This window comes from Calypte anna, chromosome 2 (genome assembly GCF_003957555.1).
Source record: "Calypte anna isolate BGI_N300 chromosome 2, bCalAnn1_v1.p, whole genome shotgun sequence".
NCBI lineage: Eukaryota > Metazoa > Chordata > Aves > Apodiformes > Trochilidae > Calypte > Calypte anna.
In genome coordinates this window covers 134,476-150,489 of record NC_044245.1, presented here as the reverse complement: position 1 = coordinate 150,489, position 16,014 = coordinate 134,476, and the positions used below count along the sequence as shown (strand labels likewise).

Below are 16,014 nucleotides of genomic sequence, written 5' to 3'. Positions count from 1 at the left end.
TGGTGGTAAAAATAATAAATGGGAATATCTGCATATCTTAAAAAAGAACATATTGAGTCATTTAAAGAACTAATTTTTTTAGCAGCTGTTCCATAGGAACATCAAGATTTAAAGTGCTGTGCAATTAATTTATGTCTGAAAGGGTTAAGTATGACATGACTGCTACTGGCTATACAACAGTGGACTTGAAATCTAGTCCCATCAGTTCCCCCATCTGTGTTCTCTCAGTGATAGTAGGTGAATCCTTTATGATGGTCTTGAAAAATACACCCCAAAACCATCATTCTAGTCAACAAATATCATTAAGATTCTTACACGTTTTGGATGAGGGGGCAGTAGGTTTGGTGGTAGTTGTTGATAGTCCTTTTTCTTTATCTGCCCAGGATTCCTCACCAAGAATTCCTGATTCCCTCACTTTTGAAAAAATCCCAACAAAATCTCCTATCGTCTCTGTTCTCCTTCCAGAACCAAACTCTTCCTATGAACTTCTACTTTGCAGCTCTGCTTTGGCTCTTGGCTAGAAAATCACTATGGTGGACTGCTACGTGTAGCACTCTGCTTCTTTGCTAAGGGAGTGTGAGAAGCCAGACACAGATGTCACTGCACAAATTGTAGAAATTGGATTTGGTGAGGGCGGAAAAGTGGAGGCAGAGGCATGGTAGAGCTAGACAGCTTGCTATGAGATCACACAGAATTGCAGAGTTGGGTAGAAACCAAGTATGGTTGATATAATGATAATACCAATGACTCGTTATTTTGCATCCTATATTATTTAATATATTTTCCTCCATCTTCTGGCATCCCTGCTGTTGCCTTTGATTGCTTTTTAAATACTCGGGAGGTAAGTTTGTAATTATCTCTCTACCTCTGCAGAATAATGCTTGGAACCTTTGGAGACAGAGGTTTTCTTTGGCTTAATTTGTTCTTTTTTTGCCTTTATTTCAAATCTTCTTTCTTGATGCGTGCTACAAATTGCTGATGGTATTTCTTCATTGCAGATATATTTTAAAAACAGCGGAAAGGCCTAACATAAAAAGGCAGGTTTATGAGACAGTGATACAAGATGGTAGATGAAGATACGTGACTCAAGGAGAAAACAAAAAGCCACAGTATAAAAGCTATAGGATACTTGGGGAGTCTTGAAGGGTAACTGGCAGCAATCTGCATAAACAGATTACTTATTCTTACATTGTTGAGGCAATCAGATGTGTATTTTTCCAATAGAGAAAATATAAGGCACCCTTTTTGATGGGGTTGAACTTGTTTACATCAGATCTGTGGAATCTATCAGGGGAAACCACTCGACAGGGACAGCGAAAAGCCTTATCTTTGTCTCATGAAATTCTTTACTGTTTCTGTAGGGAAATAAAGCAAAAGGAACCTCTGACAATCAGCTAGTCCCTTGTTCTGCCACCGGTACGGAAGCTACACTACCTGCATCACTCTGGACAGATGCTTGTCTAACCTTTCTTGAAAGATCTTCAGGTACAGAGATTCCCATCCTTGCTGGACAAACTGCCCCAGAGCATCTCTACTTTTACTGCTCTACTCCGCCTTAATATCTAGTGTAAATCTTCCTGGCAGAAATTTCAGTCCATTTTTTCTTGTACTGTGTGGATAGTGATCAGCTCTTCCCTGTATCTGGAACATCTTTTGGATATCTAAAGAGAAAAAATATTTTCTCTTCTTGAGCTTTACATTTTTTGTCACACCTACTGTTCTTCCCTGAACCATCTTGATTTCTGTTCTCCTATGAACCCTTTGAGTTCTCCCAAACACATTTTCTCTAATGCATAGAGTCCTGAACTGCAAAGGACAGTCTGGTTGAGACATAACCAATTCATGCCACAGTAGAATTACTTTGGAAGGGTTCCTCAGAAATGCTGGCAAAATTTAACTTTGCAGCCTCAGGGAAATGTTGAACTAGGATTGCTTGTGCCCTGGAGAGGACAAAGGATGGCGAAGAAGCAGAGACAAAGTGGAAAAAGAATCTTCAGTGCTGTTGTCACTGCTTATGCTGCCACCAAGGGGATGAGAGAAGTGGGGCAATATGCAGTTACTGCTCCTCTGGTGTTTTTTTGTTTGCTGAGTTTATGTCAGTGTAGTGCTGTTAACTCATTCAGTTTATAATTTATTATATCCTCAACTATTTAAAACCAAACCAAAACAAAAAATCCCACCTCTTCATCCAGTTGTTCTCCCTCTTCCATTTATATAGCTGTTGATTTCTATCTTGAGGTGAAAGCTTCCATTCTGATTGAATTGTCCTGTTTTGTCAAACCACATCTCTAGCTTCTCTGGATTTTCATTTTAATAATCTCTCTTAGCATACCTCTAACCCCTCCAAATTATGTGTTGCTAGGAAATTTAATAAGCATGTTCTCTAGTTCATTATCTACACTGTTAATCAGAATATTGAATAATATTGAGTAATTATGAACTCAGGAACAAGCAGTCATTTCTTCAGAATAAGCAGACCTACAGACTTGGGATATTTTGTCTGCTTTTCAGCATGTTTTATATGCCATAGTGCATCAGTACCAGAACTGCTGAATTTTAAGTTTCAGTGAACAGAGTGCTGCTGTCTTATGTGAAAATGCATATCAAAAAACTGAAAGCAGCTGCAAACATAGCTCCCCCAAACCAAACAACAGCACAGGAGTGAAAACAAACCACACCAGCCTGTGGGACAAAAGGTGGCCTCTCAGAGCCCCAAGAAGTATCTTACATCTTATTTCAAGCCTTTCCTTTAAATGAAATGGGCCAGGAATGCATGAGGTGAGCTGGAAGTGGGCAGTGGTGGGATGGAAGGGAGGCTCTGGAGCACAGTCAGCCTCGAAAGACTGGTGAAGGAACACGGGCACAATGGCAGTGAGTCTAGTGCCTCTGACATCCTCAAGACCAGGAATGGTTGTGAGCTGCCGGGGTACTTTTAGCAGCTGGGGAAAGAGTTGGGTTGAAACTGGCACTTGAATTACACAGGCAATTATTTTCTACACTTTTATGAAAAAAAACATGCAGGGAAAGTAGAAACACTAAAGTGAAATTACATGTTTTTTTCTTTTAATTTGGGAGAAGACAGTCTTGCACTGTAACCTTCACCCTTTTGTGAAAATGTGTTGTGTAGCAGTTTTCCTTGACAGTACTGCAGGGAGTGGAAGAATCACAGGGAACAGGCTTTCATTCTCAACCAGGTGATACTGGGAAAGTCACTTCCATCCATTTGTACTTTATTTTCCATTTGCAAAAAAAGGAGCTGCTTCTACTTATTTATTTTCTAAAATACTTAAAGAACTACAGTCAAGAACTGAAAGCCAAGTCTTACTCTTACAGTTATATTTTTTTTTAACTTTTACTCAGTCTATGGTTATAGCAGGTCTGCTACTCCTTAATTTTCAAGTGGCTGACCTTGTAACTTGATGTTGATGAAATCTCTTTATCTGATGCCTGTTAAGAACATCCAGATAGAATTCATACTCTATGGCATTAAATATAAGTTAACACTTCATCATCTGTCCTCCTGCTCCAGAAGGTACTACAGCAGCCAGCTACTGCTGGAGATGGGAGCAACTAGCTCACGACTTTTTCTATCACTGATTAGAAAAATAAAACAGTCCAGCCCGGCCGTGCCGGGGTCAAAAAAGGCCCCGCAGGGCTATGGCGAACGGGACAGGGCGGAGTGGCGGCGTCCGGCTCTGCTTTGTCTTCACCGCCAGCGGCGTCCGGCCGGGGTCGTCTCCCAGCGAGGCGTCCCTGAGCTCCGACCCCGGGGGATGCGCACCAGCCGAATCGCCCCCGGGCTCCGCTCAGCTCCCAGCACAACGGCCTCTTCCCCAGGCTGGGCGGCGGCGCGGCCGGGGTTAAGGCCGCACCCTCCGGCCGTCCCCGCCCGCGCGTCCCCCGCCAGGCCAGCGCTGACCTTCACGGGAGCGGCGCCGGGCATGCGCGTCGCGCCCGGGGCCCGCGGAGTCGTCCGGGCGACTCGGCCCGATTCGGCTGGGCGCGCGACCCGGTGTGGCCCAGCCCGGCTCGGCGCGGGGCCTGAGGCACAGCCCTCCGATCGCCCGCGGCGCGGCCGGGACCGCGGCTGGCGCACGCCCTGCCCGTGCCGTTGCCATTCGGTGCCGCTGGCGCTGGCGGAGGAGCACGGGGGGACGCGAGGGGGGACTGCGCGCCGCAGCCGGCAGCCGGCCTTCCTCGCCCTGCCCGCTCTGCCGCCTTCTGCGGAGGCTGGCGGATCCCTCCGGTGCGCGGGTGCGCAAGGAGCCGCGGCTTGGCCCGAGCTGTGCCGGTGTCGTTGGTAACCAGGGCTGCTCGGAGCTGTTTTCCTGAAGCCTTCATCGAGCCGCTGTGGGCAGCCGGCTTCCCGTTTGAGCCATTTCGTGCAGCGATGGTGACTGCTCGGTTCCCCTTAAGGAAGGGTAGTATCAACACCTGCACAGGCCTGTGGCAATAACCCCGCTGCAGGCTGAGCTGGTGCTTCTCTGGCAGGAGTTGGCAGGAGCCTAGTGTCAACGAGGTCTCTGAAGAAAAGACCTGTGGTCTGTCTGGGAGCAGGCGAAAGGGCTCACAAGATGGGAGCCAGTATTTCTGTGTGTTACTTTCTGACCTCTAAAGAAAAATCCCTGCAGATGGAGGCCCAGTGCCACCTTGCTGGGAATGCTGACACATAGAATCATTTAGGTTGAAAGAGGCCCCTAGGATCCAGTGCAATCAGTAATGGTACTAAGTCTTCCAGGCAGGAAGCAGTTTGATTCCTGATAACATGCATTTATGCAAATCAGCTAGGACCTCAGGAATACTTCAGGCACTGAATAGGGCCACACCATTTTGCTTGGCATGTTTATTCGGACGGACTGTGAAGGGGAACTGTTAATCCTAAACCCTCCTGAAATTTCTTAATCGAACAGCTGTTGCCACACGGTAAAGCTTTGGAGTCACCCTAAAAACCAGTGGAGGTCATTGCCTTCATCCCATGTGCAAAAGGCTATATGGTCTTCATACGTTGCTCTTTGCTGCCGGCTAATGTAGTTGCTTGGGTTTTATTGCTGGTTGGGGGCACTTTATTTTTTTCAGACCTGATTTCTGTTCGCAGCCTCTACAGAAAAATCGCAGCCCCTAGACAAGAATTTCAAGCAGAGTAATAGAATAAAGCCCTCTCGTAACCCTGTAACATCTCACCTATTGCTGTGTTAGGCAGTGTGGGGATCACCAGCCCCTGGGAGTAGCAGGGAAAAGGGGGTGAGGCGGTGGGTGCCCCAGGCCCCGCTGCCTGCTTTGCCATTATGGAGGGACCCATGCAACCATCCGCAGAATGGTCGCCACGCCAGGGCCCTCACAGCAGCGTGAGGGGGTGGAGGGGATGTTGTGCCACTTTTTGCCTCCTTCTCCTGGGTGGCAGGTGGGAGCCATGTCCCCAGCAGTGCTCTGGGATGACATGTGCTGTCGCACAGGGCTTTGTGTGCTAACAAGTGAGCTGCTGATGCCTCCCGGCAGCTGTGGTGTTAATAATTTGTCTGTGCCTGTCGATCTGGGGTCTCTAATGGATCCCATGAGGTGGTACCAAGGCATCCTGACGGCGGTCACCCCGCCAGGGAGGCTACGGGCAGGAGAGCCAGGCACTGCTGTGCAGCCGCCATGCTGCCCCCCGCCCCCTTCCTCCCGCTCTCCTCACACTCTTTCTTTGCTCTCGCTCTCACATGCTGTCCCTCCCAATTCCCAGCTTTATCCCTCCTGCTGTTTCTCTCTCTTGTCCAAAGAGGTTAGTTCTCAGTCTCTGATGCTGGAAAAGGAGCCAGTGAATGTTTCTGTTTGCTGCCTGCCAGGTCCCTGGGGAAAAGGCCTGGAAATGCAGTGCAGGAGGAGCAGTGGGAGCAAGGGAAAACCATTGTTTCTCACTGCTTGCCTGCTGCATTTTCAAGTGGGAAAACACTCCCTCTGAAGTACCGAGTTTTATGTCACTGCTGAAGTTGCCCCCACCCCATTCCACCCTGCCCCAGAATTTACCATGCCCTGGTGCAGAGGAGGAGAGGTTGCAGCACGGCTGCAAAAAAGCCTGAGATGTGGTTTCAGTTTTTCGTCCTGCTTATCTCTGCTGTTTGGACAGAGAGGTTTTTAAAAAGCTGGATTTTCTGTCCCTGCAGAGTAAACACAGAGAACCCGGCAGCACAAACTATTTCTGGCTTATCAGTGGAGGAATGCAGCAGCTGAGGCTTAGCGCGAGTGGGCCGTCAGGAAGGCCCTGAAGGGGCCCCCTCCCCACTCCGCGCTATTAGAAGTGTGAGAGCCCAGCAGGACTCAGAGGGGAGAGTTGGAGAAAAAGGCAGAAAAGGGAAAGAAAGAGGAAGAGAGAGAGTGATAGAGGCTGAGCAGACCCCGATGGCTACAGACGAAGTTACAGGAGGGGCTCGCAAAGCTACGAAAAGCAAACTTTTTGAGTTTCTGGTCCATGGGGTGGTGAGTCGGGAAAGTTAGTGAGCTGGCTGGCTCTGAATAGAGGGATGAGTGGAAACTGGAGGCTCTGTGCTGGGTTGGATCGGCTCCTGCAGTGTGCTCCTGGGGCGCTGGTAACAGCCTCGCAAGGAGAGCAGCGGGGTCTGTAGAGCCCCAGGATATGCAGATTCATTGATGATACAGGCTTGGGTCTGGGGGGGATGTGTGCTGTGATTTTTTTGCTTTGATTCTCCATGAATGGTGAATAGCATGCTTTTGAGCCTGATCGTGGCGCAGAATCTGCACTGGATCTGACCCAAATGGGCTTGTAGGACAGTTTGTTCTGTAATCAAACTTGTGTTTTGGAAAAGAATTCTGATGAAAGCCTGATGAAGCCTTATGGTGCTGCGTCTGGTTCTTGTCTCCAGTCTTGGCTCTTGTGTATCCTCTGGCTACTTAACAGGTGACTTTCAGGGGCCTGAAGAGATTAGCTCTGCAGATCTGAAACAGTCTATGGGAACTTCCCCATGAGAGAATTTCAGGGTGCCATGTTTAATTAAAGCAGTCCTTCAGGTCTTTACAAATCTTTCAGCTTTTGTTTAAGAATCAGGTCTTGATCTCCATTTAAGGGGAAATGCTAACCCTGTTTTGCTACCATTGGATACAATGTACTTTAAATTACTCTAGTGGTTGACAGCAGTCACCATTTATAACATTTGGATTTCTTGCATTTATACACATTTAACAAAAATAAGACTGTTAAGGAGCCCTGGGGAATGCACATATTTGGATACTGATTGTCCACCATGTTTTCTTGCTGGACCATTTTGGCATCTCCTGTGACACCTTTTTGAAGACATCAGGTGGGGGCTCTTGTGCAAAGATCATAGAAATCTTTGGAGCTCACCACTGGCTTCTAGGTTGTCTCCATAATTTAGGCATATTCCAGATTTGTTGGGGCGAGCCTGTGTCCTGCAGATATGGATATGGTGGGACTTGTAAGGCTAAGGACTTTCAGGCAACGTTCTGTGTTTGTGAGAAGAGTGAAGAGATGAGGTGGGTGCCAGTGTAGAGGAGCAGTGAGTTGCGAGGTTGGTGGGTGTACAGGGATGGCTGGAGAGCAGATAAGCAGGTCTGTACTAGTGGGTTCATTAAGGTAGGCTAGCCTTGAATGGCTGGAGCTAAGCAGAACCATTGGCAAGCTGGGAGGGGTGTGCACATTGTGATGCTTTTGCTTTTTCCAAGGTTTCTGTTTGTACACCAGTTGTCTTCCTTTAATATCAAGAGGAGTGGCAAAAATATTTATGTGACTTTGCTTCTTCCTGATCTAGATGGACATAATGTGAAGGCGTACTAGCCTCTTAAGCACGTGAATTTTTAATTTATGCCAGAATGAATGTAGCAGAACTCATTTCCATTACTTATTTGGATTCTAGAAAAATCTACCCGTTCTGCTCTGGGAGTATTTGCACTATTGGCATCTTGAACACCTGTATTTGCCGAGAATATCTGCATTTGTTTGTCATCTTCCCCTTCCTTGTTAGCATGGCTGATGCTTCTTGTCCGTCATTCTGTTGCCTGAACATTTTATGTATGACCTCCTTTCCTATGTGATGATCCCATCTAGTTCTGTTTTCGCATCCTTGCTTGTTCGTTCCTTTAGTTTTTCCTCATCTCAGGTTCATTTGGATCAAAACACAGGTTGGGGTAGTCAATCTTCTGTTACTTATAAAAAAGATTTTAAAAGTTGTAACTTGGTTTTATCTCTTCAGGTCAGGTATCCTACCAAAGAAGAGAATGAGCCATGGCAGCCATTGCCTTGAGATTACACAGTGCTGGCTATTGAGTTTTATTGCTGCCCATAGCATGTCACCATCAGATTATTATTATTATTATCTGATAATTCCTTGAAAAAACAAGTTACAAAGCAGACTTCATACTTCTTTGAAGTCAGATTCTGCTCTAACTTCAGGGAAAAATTATCTTCAAATTACTGATTTTATTTTTATTTAACATAACATATTTGTTTTGTTTTCTGCAGGCTTTTTTATTTTTTTCCTCTGCCCAGAAATGGGGAGAGGTAAACAGAGGCACAATGTTGCAAGAAATTTTTTTTTTGGTCATGTGAAAACTTAAATGAACAGGATAGTTTTGCAGCCTTTCCAAAGGGCTTTTAGCTTTTGTGTTCACTTGATCTTTCTGGAAACATACATTCCTTTGCTAAGGTCACTTTGCCCTTTGCTCTTGTGCACTTGATCTTGCCTTTGTTCTTTTCCATATTACCAGCTTAGAAGATGTCTTCTTCCTTGTTTGTCACGGTCAAGTAGGATATCTCTGTTATCTCTTAATTGTTAAAAATCTTAAATCCTAATTGTCCTGCTTGAGTTTGTGATAGCTTATTATACCTCTGGTTCTCAGTTCTTCTTTTTAAAAAAACTTAGATTTCTTTCAGTTGTTTAGTTTTACAGTTCTTTTGCTTCTGTTCTGTTTCATCAGGGTCTTGCACATTTTTGGTTCGGGAAGAGAGGTTTGTTTCTTTCCAAAAGGCTTCGTTCTTTAGTTTGTCCTTATTTTTGTTCCACTCTATTTCAAGCACTTTTATGGATAAATACAGCTTTAATAATCACATTTATGTTGATTTATCTCTTTATTGATGCATTTTCTAGTGTCCAGTAGTATATTTCAGGTTGTCTTTATGACATCTTCCTCTGGGTGTCCAGCTGGTGCCTTAAATTTTGTTGACCCAAACCAAGTTATTAATATTCCTGCAAGCCATTCCTTTTCTCCATTTATTCTATCCTCTAAACCCTATCATGGGCCTGTCTGCTGGCTGAATCCCTTCAAAGAATGTTACCTGTGTCTCCCTCTTTTACCTCCCCCCCCCCCTTTTTTTTTTTTTTTCTTACTGAAACAGGTATTTTCCCAAATAGCCTTGGGAAGGTCCATGGTGCAGATCTTGTCAAAGCTCTTGTCCAGACATCTGTCCTCTTGTGACTCAGTTGGAGCAATCTTCTATCTGGTGCTTTGTACTGTTGACCTTGTCTGTGTCATCTTCACACAAGAAGCTGCTGAGAGGTTCATTTTCTTGTCCTGTTCTGACCTTTTTAATCTGCTTCTGTGTCCTTTTTCTGTTCCCGCTTCATCTTCCTTCCAAAACCAGTCTTCTTTCCTTTTATACATAAGACAGACCTGTAAAGGTCTATGTCCCTTTCTTAACTATCAAGTCATATCTATATCTACAATATATTTGCTGTCAGTTCAAATCAGCTTCTCTTTCTCATAGTGTTCTTGTTCTTTGTACTGTGCTTAGGAAGCTTTTCCTATTAATACCTATTAACTCCTCATCCATATTTATTTTCTGCTAATATGTGTTTTTTCATAGTTCCTGCTAATTTTACAATTTAATATTAGTTACACATCAAGACTGGTCATTTATACAAACCTCTCTATCAGCTCTGTGGCTCCTTTGCTTATCCTCAGTCTTCTTTTTGTCTGGTTATCTACCTCTCGGATTTGGTCATAGAAGTTTATTGTAAGTATAGCAGCTGTTTTACATGAAGTGGTGTTGAGTAGAGCAGAAGCAGGTTCTCAAAGCATGCCATCATGTGAACAAATACTTAATACAGGTAAATAATTTGCTGCCAGTATTAAAACAGATGAAAAGACAGGTCTGGTGCCCCAAAAGTATGTATGTAGTGTCAAATAGATTTATCAGAGATTTGGAAAAGGGGGTGAGCAATGATTTTCATAAACAAATTTGCATCTCCTCATACGTTGCTGAGGAACTGAATGTCCCTGTTAGCTACCTAGTGTGTAGCAGCTGCCACTGCTACTAGGAAAGCAAGTAAACTCTTCGCCTGGTTAAAAAATGGGCCAGAGAATAATACAGAAGCAATTGTAAATCCATGGCATATGCTTACAAGAATGCTCTGATTTTGGTCATCTGTGTGACTGACAAGCAAAAAAAAAAGGGCAATTTACAGGGCTGTAATGGTGGGAGGCCTATGAAGACAATAAAAGAATGTGTGGGGTTTTTTATTAATAGTATCTAAGGATGGAGACTGATTAGGAAAGTTGTACAAACTGTCACCGGGGGCTGTTAGGCACTGGTTAAAGAAGTAAATAAACATTTATCAAAGATGATGGAGATACTTCTTTGAGACGGGGAAGGATTGGATAGCCTCAAGAACTCTTATTTCAGTGTATTATAACAATTCTCTTTGTTTTATTAGAATGGGAAGAACTAGAGATATTCTCCCCAAATTGAATGGTCATCTATTTGAAGTGGATAAGAGTGATTTTTATTTCCAGCCAGTCATCTGTTTGTAGATGTCACTACTAGAAGTTAGTGAGGATATTGGCTTTGAAAAAAATAGAACTTTGCTAATGAAAAATATCCCACCAATTTTTATATTACAATGGATATAAATACTATATTGTCAGAGCATAAATAAGCTAACACTAGAAAGTCTAGAGAAGGGCCTCACAAACTGTCGTTTTGGAACAATTTGCTCCACTTCCCTGGCATGTGGCTGTTTGCACAGTTGTCTATGCAAGGACACTGTCAGGGAACTGCTCCTGGCATAGAGTCATTGGTTTGCTGCATGTATATTCCCTGTTTTGTTCAACAAGGAGGTGTTTGTAGTGAGTATAGGGCATCCTGGAGGAATCAAGGGACCTTACTGCTGTGGAGAAATGTGATTGGGAAGGGGCTTGCAGAAGACTAGTGGAGTGGAAATGTTGTACAGTGTGGTGTGAACAAGCTGCCAGTAGAAGCCAGAGGTTTGTCCTTTCCTACCCCTGGACTAATTGCAGGTTAATGCGCACAGAAGAGTTCACACATAATTTAGAAAAGACATTAATTCCAGCTAGGGTTTTAATAAAGATAGATGTGATTTAATGCTACACAGGCTTGTTAAGCAAATTTGAGTTGCTCATTGAGAAAAGTTGGATGTGCTGATGAATATGGGTGCACAGGCATAATTGATCTGTGAGGTGTCTTAATTACTCTTCTGTTTTTTTTGAAAAAGTAATACTGTAGAAATATGAAAACAGTAATACTGGATCATTTAACTATGTGCCGCCAGTTTCAGGGAGCAGCAGAAGACTGCATGAAAGTGTAGGAGCAAGGCAAAAAAGCCTTATTATGCTTCATCTGGAGTGTTCTGACCCAAAGTTGCCCTCTATGTGTGCAGCACCTCTTTATGGATTTTATTTATATAGGTTAGTCTGGTGATGTCCACCTGAACCCAGATAAACTTCTAGCATTCAAAGTGTTTTGTGTCAGGAATTTTAAGGCTTATCTCACATAAAGAAGTACCCGATCCTGACAACTGCTCACTGTTGTCTGATTCTTGTAAGGGAAGAGATTGAGCTCTGGATCAGCATCCTCTCTCTCCATCCCAACCATGATGTTGCAGAGTTCTGTTGTTCCCTCTCCCCCTCCTGAAGTCATCCTTTTTACAGAGTCAAGAGTTGCAGTCTGGTAGTTCACACAAAATCCATTCTGCACCTGATACCACAGTAGTGGATGTGATCAGAGCTGTTAAAATGAGCAAGCTGTTGTACCTCAGAGGTGGTGTATAGGGTTTGTTAGTTTCAATTCTTTTTTTTTTTTTTTTCTTTAATTGTCTCCAAGGGCTTTGTTTGAGGTTTGGTGTCTGATTATCTTGAGCTGTGAATGGACATGCATGAAAAAGACATGCATGAAAAAGAAAGGTGATCACTAAACTTTGTTTCAAGTTACAGTTCACAGTTCTGTACCTGTGATGTTTTCTAAGTCAAAGATTTTTGGATTGTTGTGAACACTATTTACAAATGGGTGAAACACTTGGACCTTGATTCTAGGATGTGAGAACTTTTGGGGAATGGAGGAAGGTGAATGTAGCAGACAAGCAAGAAGAATAGCAATACTGGTATTTCTTACTAAACCTCCAGAAGATTAATAGACATCGAGAAAAAGTAACTCATATAGGGTAACACCTGTAATTCTAGAGAGGAGAGAAGCCACCTGCAGCTTTTTCTTGTACTTGTAAGAGTCCATTTTGAAATGGCACATTCAGTTGGGAAGCCATTTGTGCAGTCAGGAATCTGTTACCACCAGTCAGTATCAGTCTAGTCTAAATTTCTGAACTGTTCCAGATACTTCTAGTGACGCATTCTTACCTTCAGACAGCATCTGGCATCTCCTCTTACTTATCTATGCCTTACAGAAATCATTACCTACACTTATACCTTGACCCAATATGTTGTCCAGCCAAGGTAGCTTCTGTTTTTAGTTTAAAAAAAAATGCTGCTTGTATACTTGGTAATGGTTATTCTCAAAATGTGTCAGCATGTCTTTTACCAGGAAGCCTGTGGCTGGTCACTGCACTCCATGAGTCCTCCTGTAAGGTGTCCAGATCAGGAGAGACATTCTGTGTCTTTCAGGCGTGTCTGTATGCGCATCTCAGCGCTGTCTGATGTTGCAGTGGCTCCCTGCTCTCTGTTCAGTCCCTTTCAAAAGCCCATGCAGGTGTTCTTGCTTTTCCTCTCTTGACACTTTATTTTCCTTTTACCTATCAGTTCTCTATGTAATATGTCCAGACAGGAACCCTCCATTTTTTTCTGCTTCACCATTTTGGTTACTATGGTGTTGACATCCCTTGAGAACAGACCTTGCAGTAGAAATGTGCAGAAAAGCACCACTCCAATGTTGTCTCATTTCTGCCAGGAGACAGGTGAAGTTCACTTGGAGAATGAAAAAGAGTAAGAGGAAGGAGGCAGTCCTGTGCTGTGACAGGACATCCAGGCAGAGAAGAAAGCCAGAAAGCCAAATGTGCAGCTTAGGAACCTGGGCAGTAGAAGGTAGTGATAGGACTTGGCAGCAGTTTCCACAGAGTCATAGAATGGCTTAGGTTGGAAGGGAGATCATTTACTCCAACCTCTCTCCCATGGGCAGGGATGCCTTTCATCTAGACAAGGTTGCTCAAAGCCTCATCTAACCTGGCCTTGAACATGTCCAGGGAGGGGGCAGCCACAATTTCTCTGGGCCATCTGTTCCAGAGTCTCACCACCCTCCTACTGAAGAACTTCTTCCTAAGATCCAGTTGTTGGGAGGTGGTCTGTGTGCTGCAGTGTCAGTGTGGTTAGTATTGGAAGGGTCCAGCCAGGGCAGTGATGGGCTGTGCAGGAACATGGGCAGGTAGAACAGCTCTTGGGGACCAGTGTGCATGCATGAAGTACTCTGTGTGCCTTTCTCTGCATGTTGTACTGCTGGCCTTGCCTAGCTGCTCTGCAAGCTCCTCTGCTTCTTGCTTCATCTTCTCAGAGTTGTGAGAGGGGTCCATTCAGCTATGGATACCCTGTGTTCCTCATTTTATGTGGCCTACAGAGGTTGTGCCCTCTGTCCCGTGAAGTATTGAGATAGTGCAGGGCAATACATGTAGGTGGAATCAGTGGAGGAGAAAAGGGGACAGGTCTTTCGGTAAGGAGGAAGTTGGGTCATGTAGAAGGTCTTAGGGTAGATGATTTCCCAGGAAGGAGGATGTGTCAGTGCGATTGTGTACTGCGGCATTCACCATGGGTGATTCTTGTTGAGGGCAGATTCCACCCCTCTAAGAAAGAGAGGAGAGATAGATCCTAACCTGCATCTCCAAGATGTCTATCAAAAGACATAATGGTATCATAATACTCTTCATTATCAATATTTTTTCTTTTAATGTCAGTGTTATGAAAAATTCAGTGTGTTGTCTGACTTGTCTTGCACGTGTGTTGGAGAGCAAAATAAACTGTAGGGTGAGGTAAGGTACTGTTTGTGTGTTCTTTTATAAAAGCTTAGAGAAAACCTTTTTATATCTTGGGTGTCTGGTGGGCTTAGAGCAGGGAGATGACAGTTATGAAGTCAATAATATTTTATCTATGGGCGATACCACAGATACGAACATGAGAAGGGAGGAGAAGGAATGAGGTGGGGCAAGAGGTGAGATTGAATGTGGTTTTGCTTGATCTCTCTCCTTTTTCCCAGTTTTGTCCTTTCTGTATGTTTCTCTATTTTGATGCTTAACAAGGGGAACTGAAGTTCAGAGGTATCAGATCAAGAGTAGATTTGGCTTGCTGACCCTGTTCTTCAGGCCTTACAGTGTCCTTTGTGGGAGCAGAGAAGTGGGCCTGCAGTCTGATCCTGGTGACCAGATAGTCTCCTGGAGACATGAATGTGAGATGGCTGTGCCCAGGATCTTGTCTCTTCTGAACGACTCTGAAATGTCCCCGTCTGATTGACGGGCAACAGCGGGCTCAGTGCTCTGCTCTCTGCTGGAGAAAGGCCACAATGTGTAGATTGACAGACAACACAGAGTTCTTAAGTTCGAGCTCAAGTGAGAAGCATTTTCTGGGCTATTTGTTTCTGCTGACTCTGCCTGGGTCAGAGGGTGGGGGTGAGTACGTGGGAACAGAGAGAGCTGCTCTGTTCCAGTGGTTTTCATAGCTCCCTGTTTATGGAAGAAAATGTTTCCAGCTCTGCTCAAAGCCTCAGTTTTGCCTTTTGCTGCCTCCTGCTGCTGCTCCAGACCAGACCCACAGTCGGTTTCCTATGTGAATCCTTGCTGAATTCACTAGCTTGGCTTCTCAGCCTCTCTGCTCATACCAGTCACAGCCATTGTTTTTTTTGCTGATCATCCACTCTCCTTCTTTCTTTTTCCAGTTCCCTTCACACATGCAAGCTCAAGGAATATCTAAGACTTGTGATGATCAGGGTTACACTGAGCTGTCACTTTGTGGACTACACTGAATTTGGTTGGGTAATTTGGAGATGCAGGTCCAAATTGTATTTATAGTTTTATAGAAGTTTAGTATATATTATAATTTTATGTCTAGAAATTATAAAGGAAGATATTAAAGTAACTTTTAAAATATGATTTTTGTTTTAAATTTTTATATTATTTTGTTGGTTAATGGTACAAAAAAATGTTTTCTTTTGAGGCCCTAGTCCCTTGCATACCCTCTGGAGTGCATGCTCCTTGCTTTGGAGACCACAAATGTACTTCTTCCAAGTCTGTTGGTAACCCAGAGAAGTTCCTGAGCCAGATCTGCTGGCCATGTCGTTGTTACCCCTTTGGAAAGAGGTTCCACAGCCTGACTACCCACTGTGTGGCCAACTATCCCCTTTTGGTTACCTCTGAGCCTGACTCTTCCTGGCCTCTTCTGGTGGCCCGGGTTGATGTTCTGGAAGGGGCAGTGAACAGGCAATCCCCAACTGCCCTCTCCAGGCCATTCAGGATTTTGCAGAGCTCTGGCAAATGCCCCCTTAGATTACCCTGGATCACCTCTCTTCAGGTGGAAAATTACACTATATTTACTTTTACTTATAGTGGATGCAATTCCATATCTTAATAATTTCTGTGCCATTCTTTGTAGTTTTTTCAGATCTTCCATTACTGAGCTGCAGGCATCAGAACTGCATTCAGCAAACCATGGACAGTGACACAGTGATGTTCTGTGTTCCCTTCCATTTCTTTTGTTTAATGGTTTTTTTTGAACTCTAGTAAGCAGTGTACTGTTTGTTTAGGTTTTTTTTTTAAATTATTTATGTCAGTGTCTGTTTAA

At 44.1% G+C, this 16,014-nt stretch overlaps 1 protein-coding gene across 7 annotated transcripts in view; it reads left to right on the top strand.

The window, feature by feature from the left end:
- The window catches only part of LOC103525556 (SWI/SNF-related matrix-associated actin-dependent regulator of chromatin subfamily D member 3), an 88,931-nt gene that overhangs the window by 26,732 nt on the left and 46,185 nt on the right, over positions 1–16,014 (top strand). For 2 of the 7 annotated variants that reach the window (XM_030446469.1, XM_008490518.2), the window contains exon 1: positions 6,288–6,456. The exons of 3 other annotated variants lie outside the window; for them this stretch is intronic. In XM_030446469.1, the coding sequence (XP_030302329.1) occupies positions 6,379–6,456 (78 nt within the window). In that variant the 5' untranslated portion in view covers positions 6,288–6,378. Of the gene's footprint in view, positions 1–4,373; positions 4,422–6,287; positions 6,457–15,009; positions 15,210–16,014 lie in introns of those variants that run through there. 2 more of the 7 variants (XM_030446468.1, XM_030446466.1) reach the window with 2 other exon arrangements.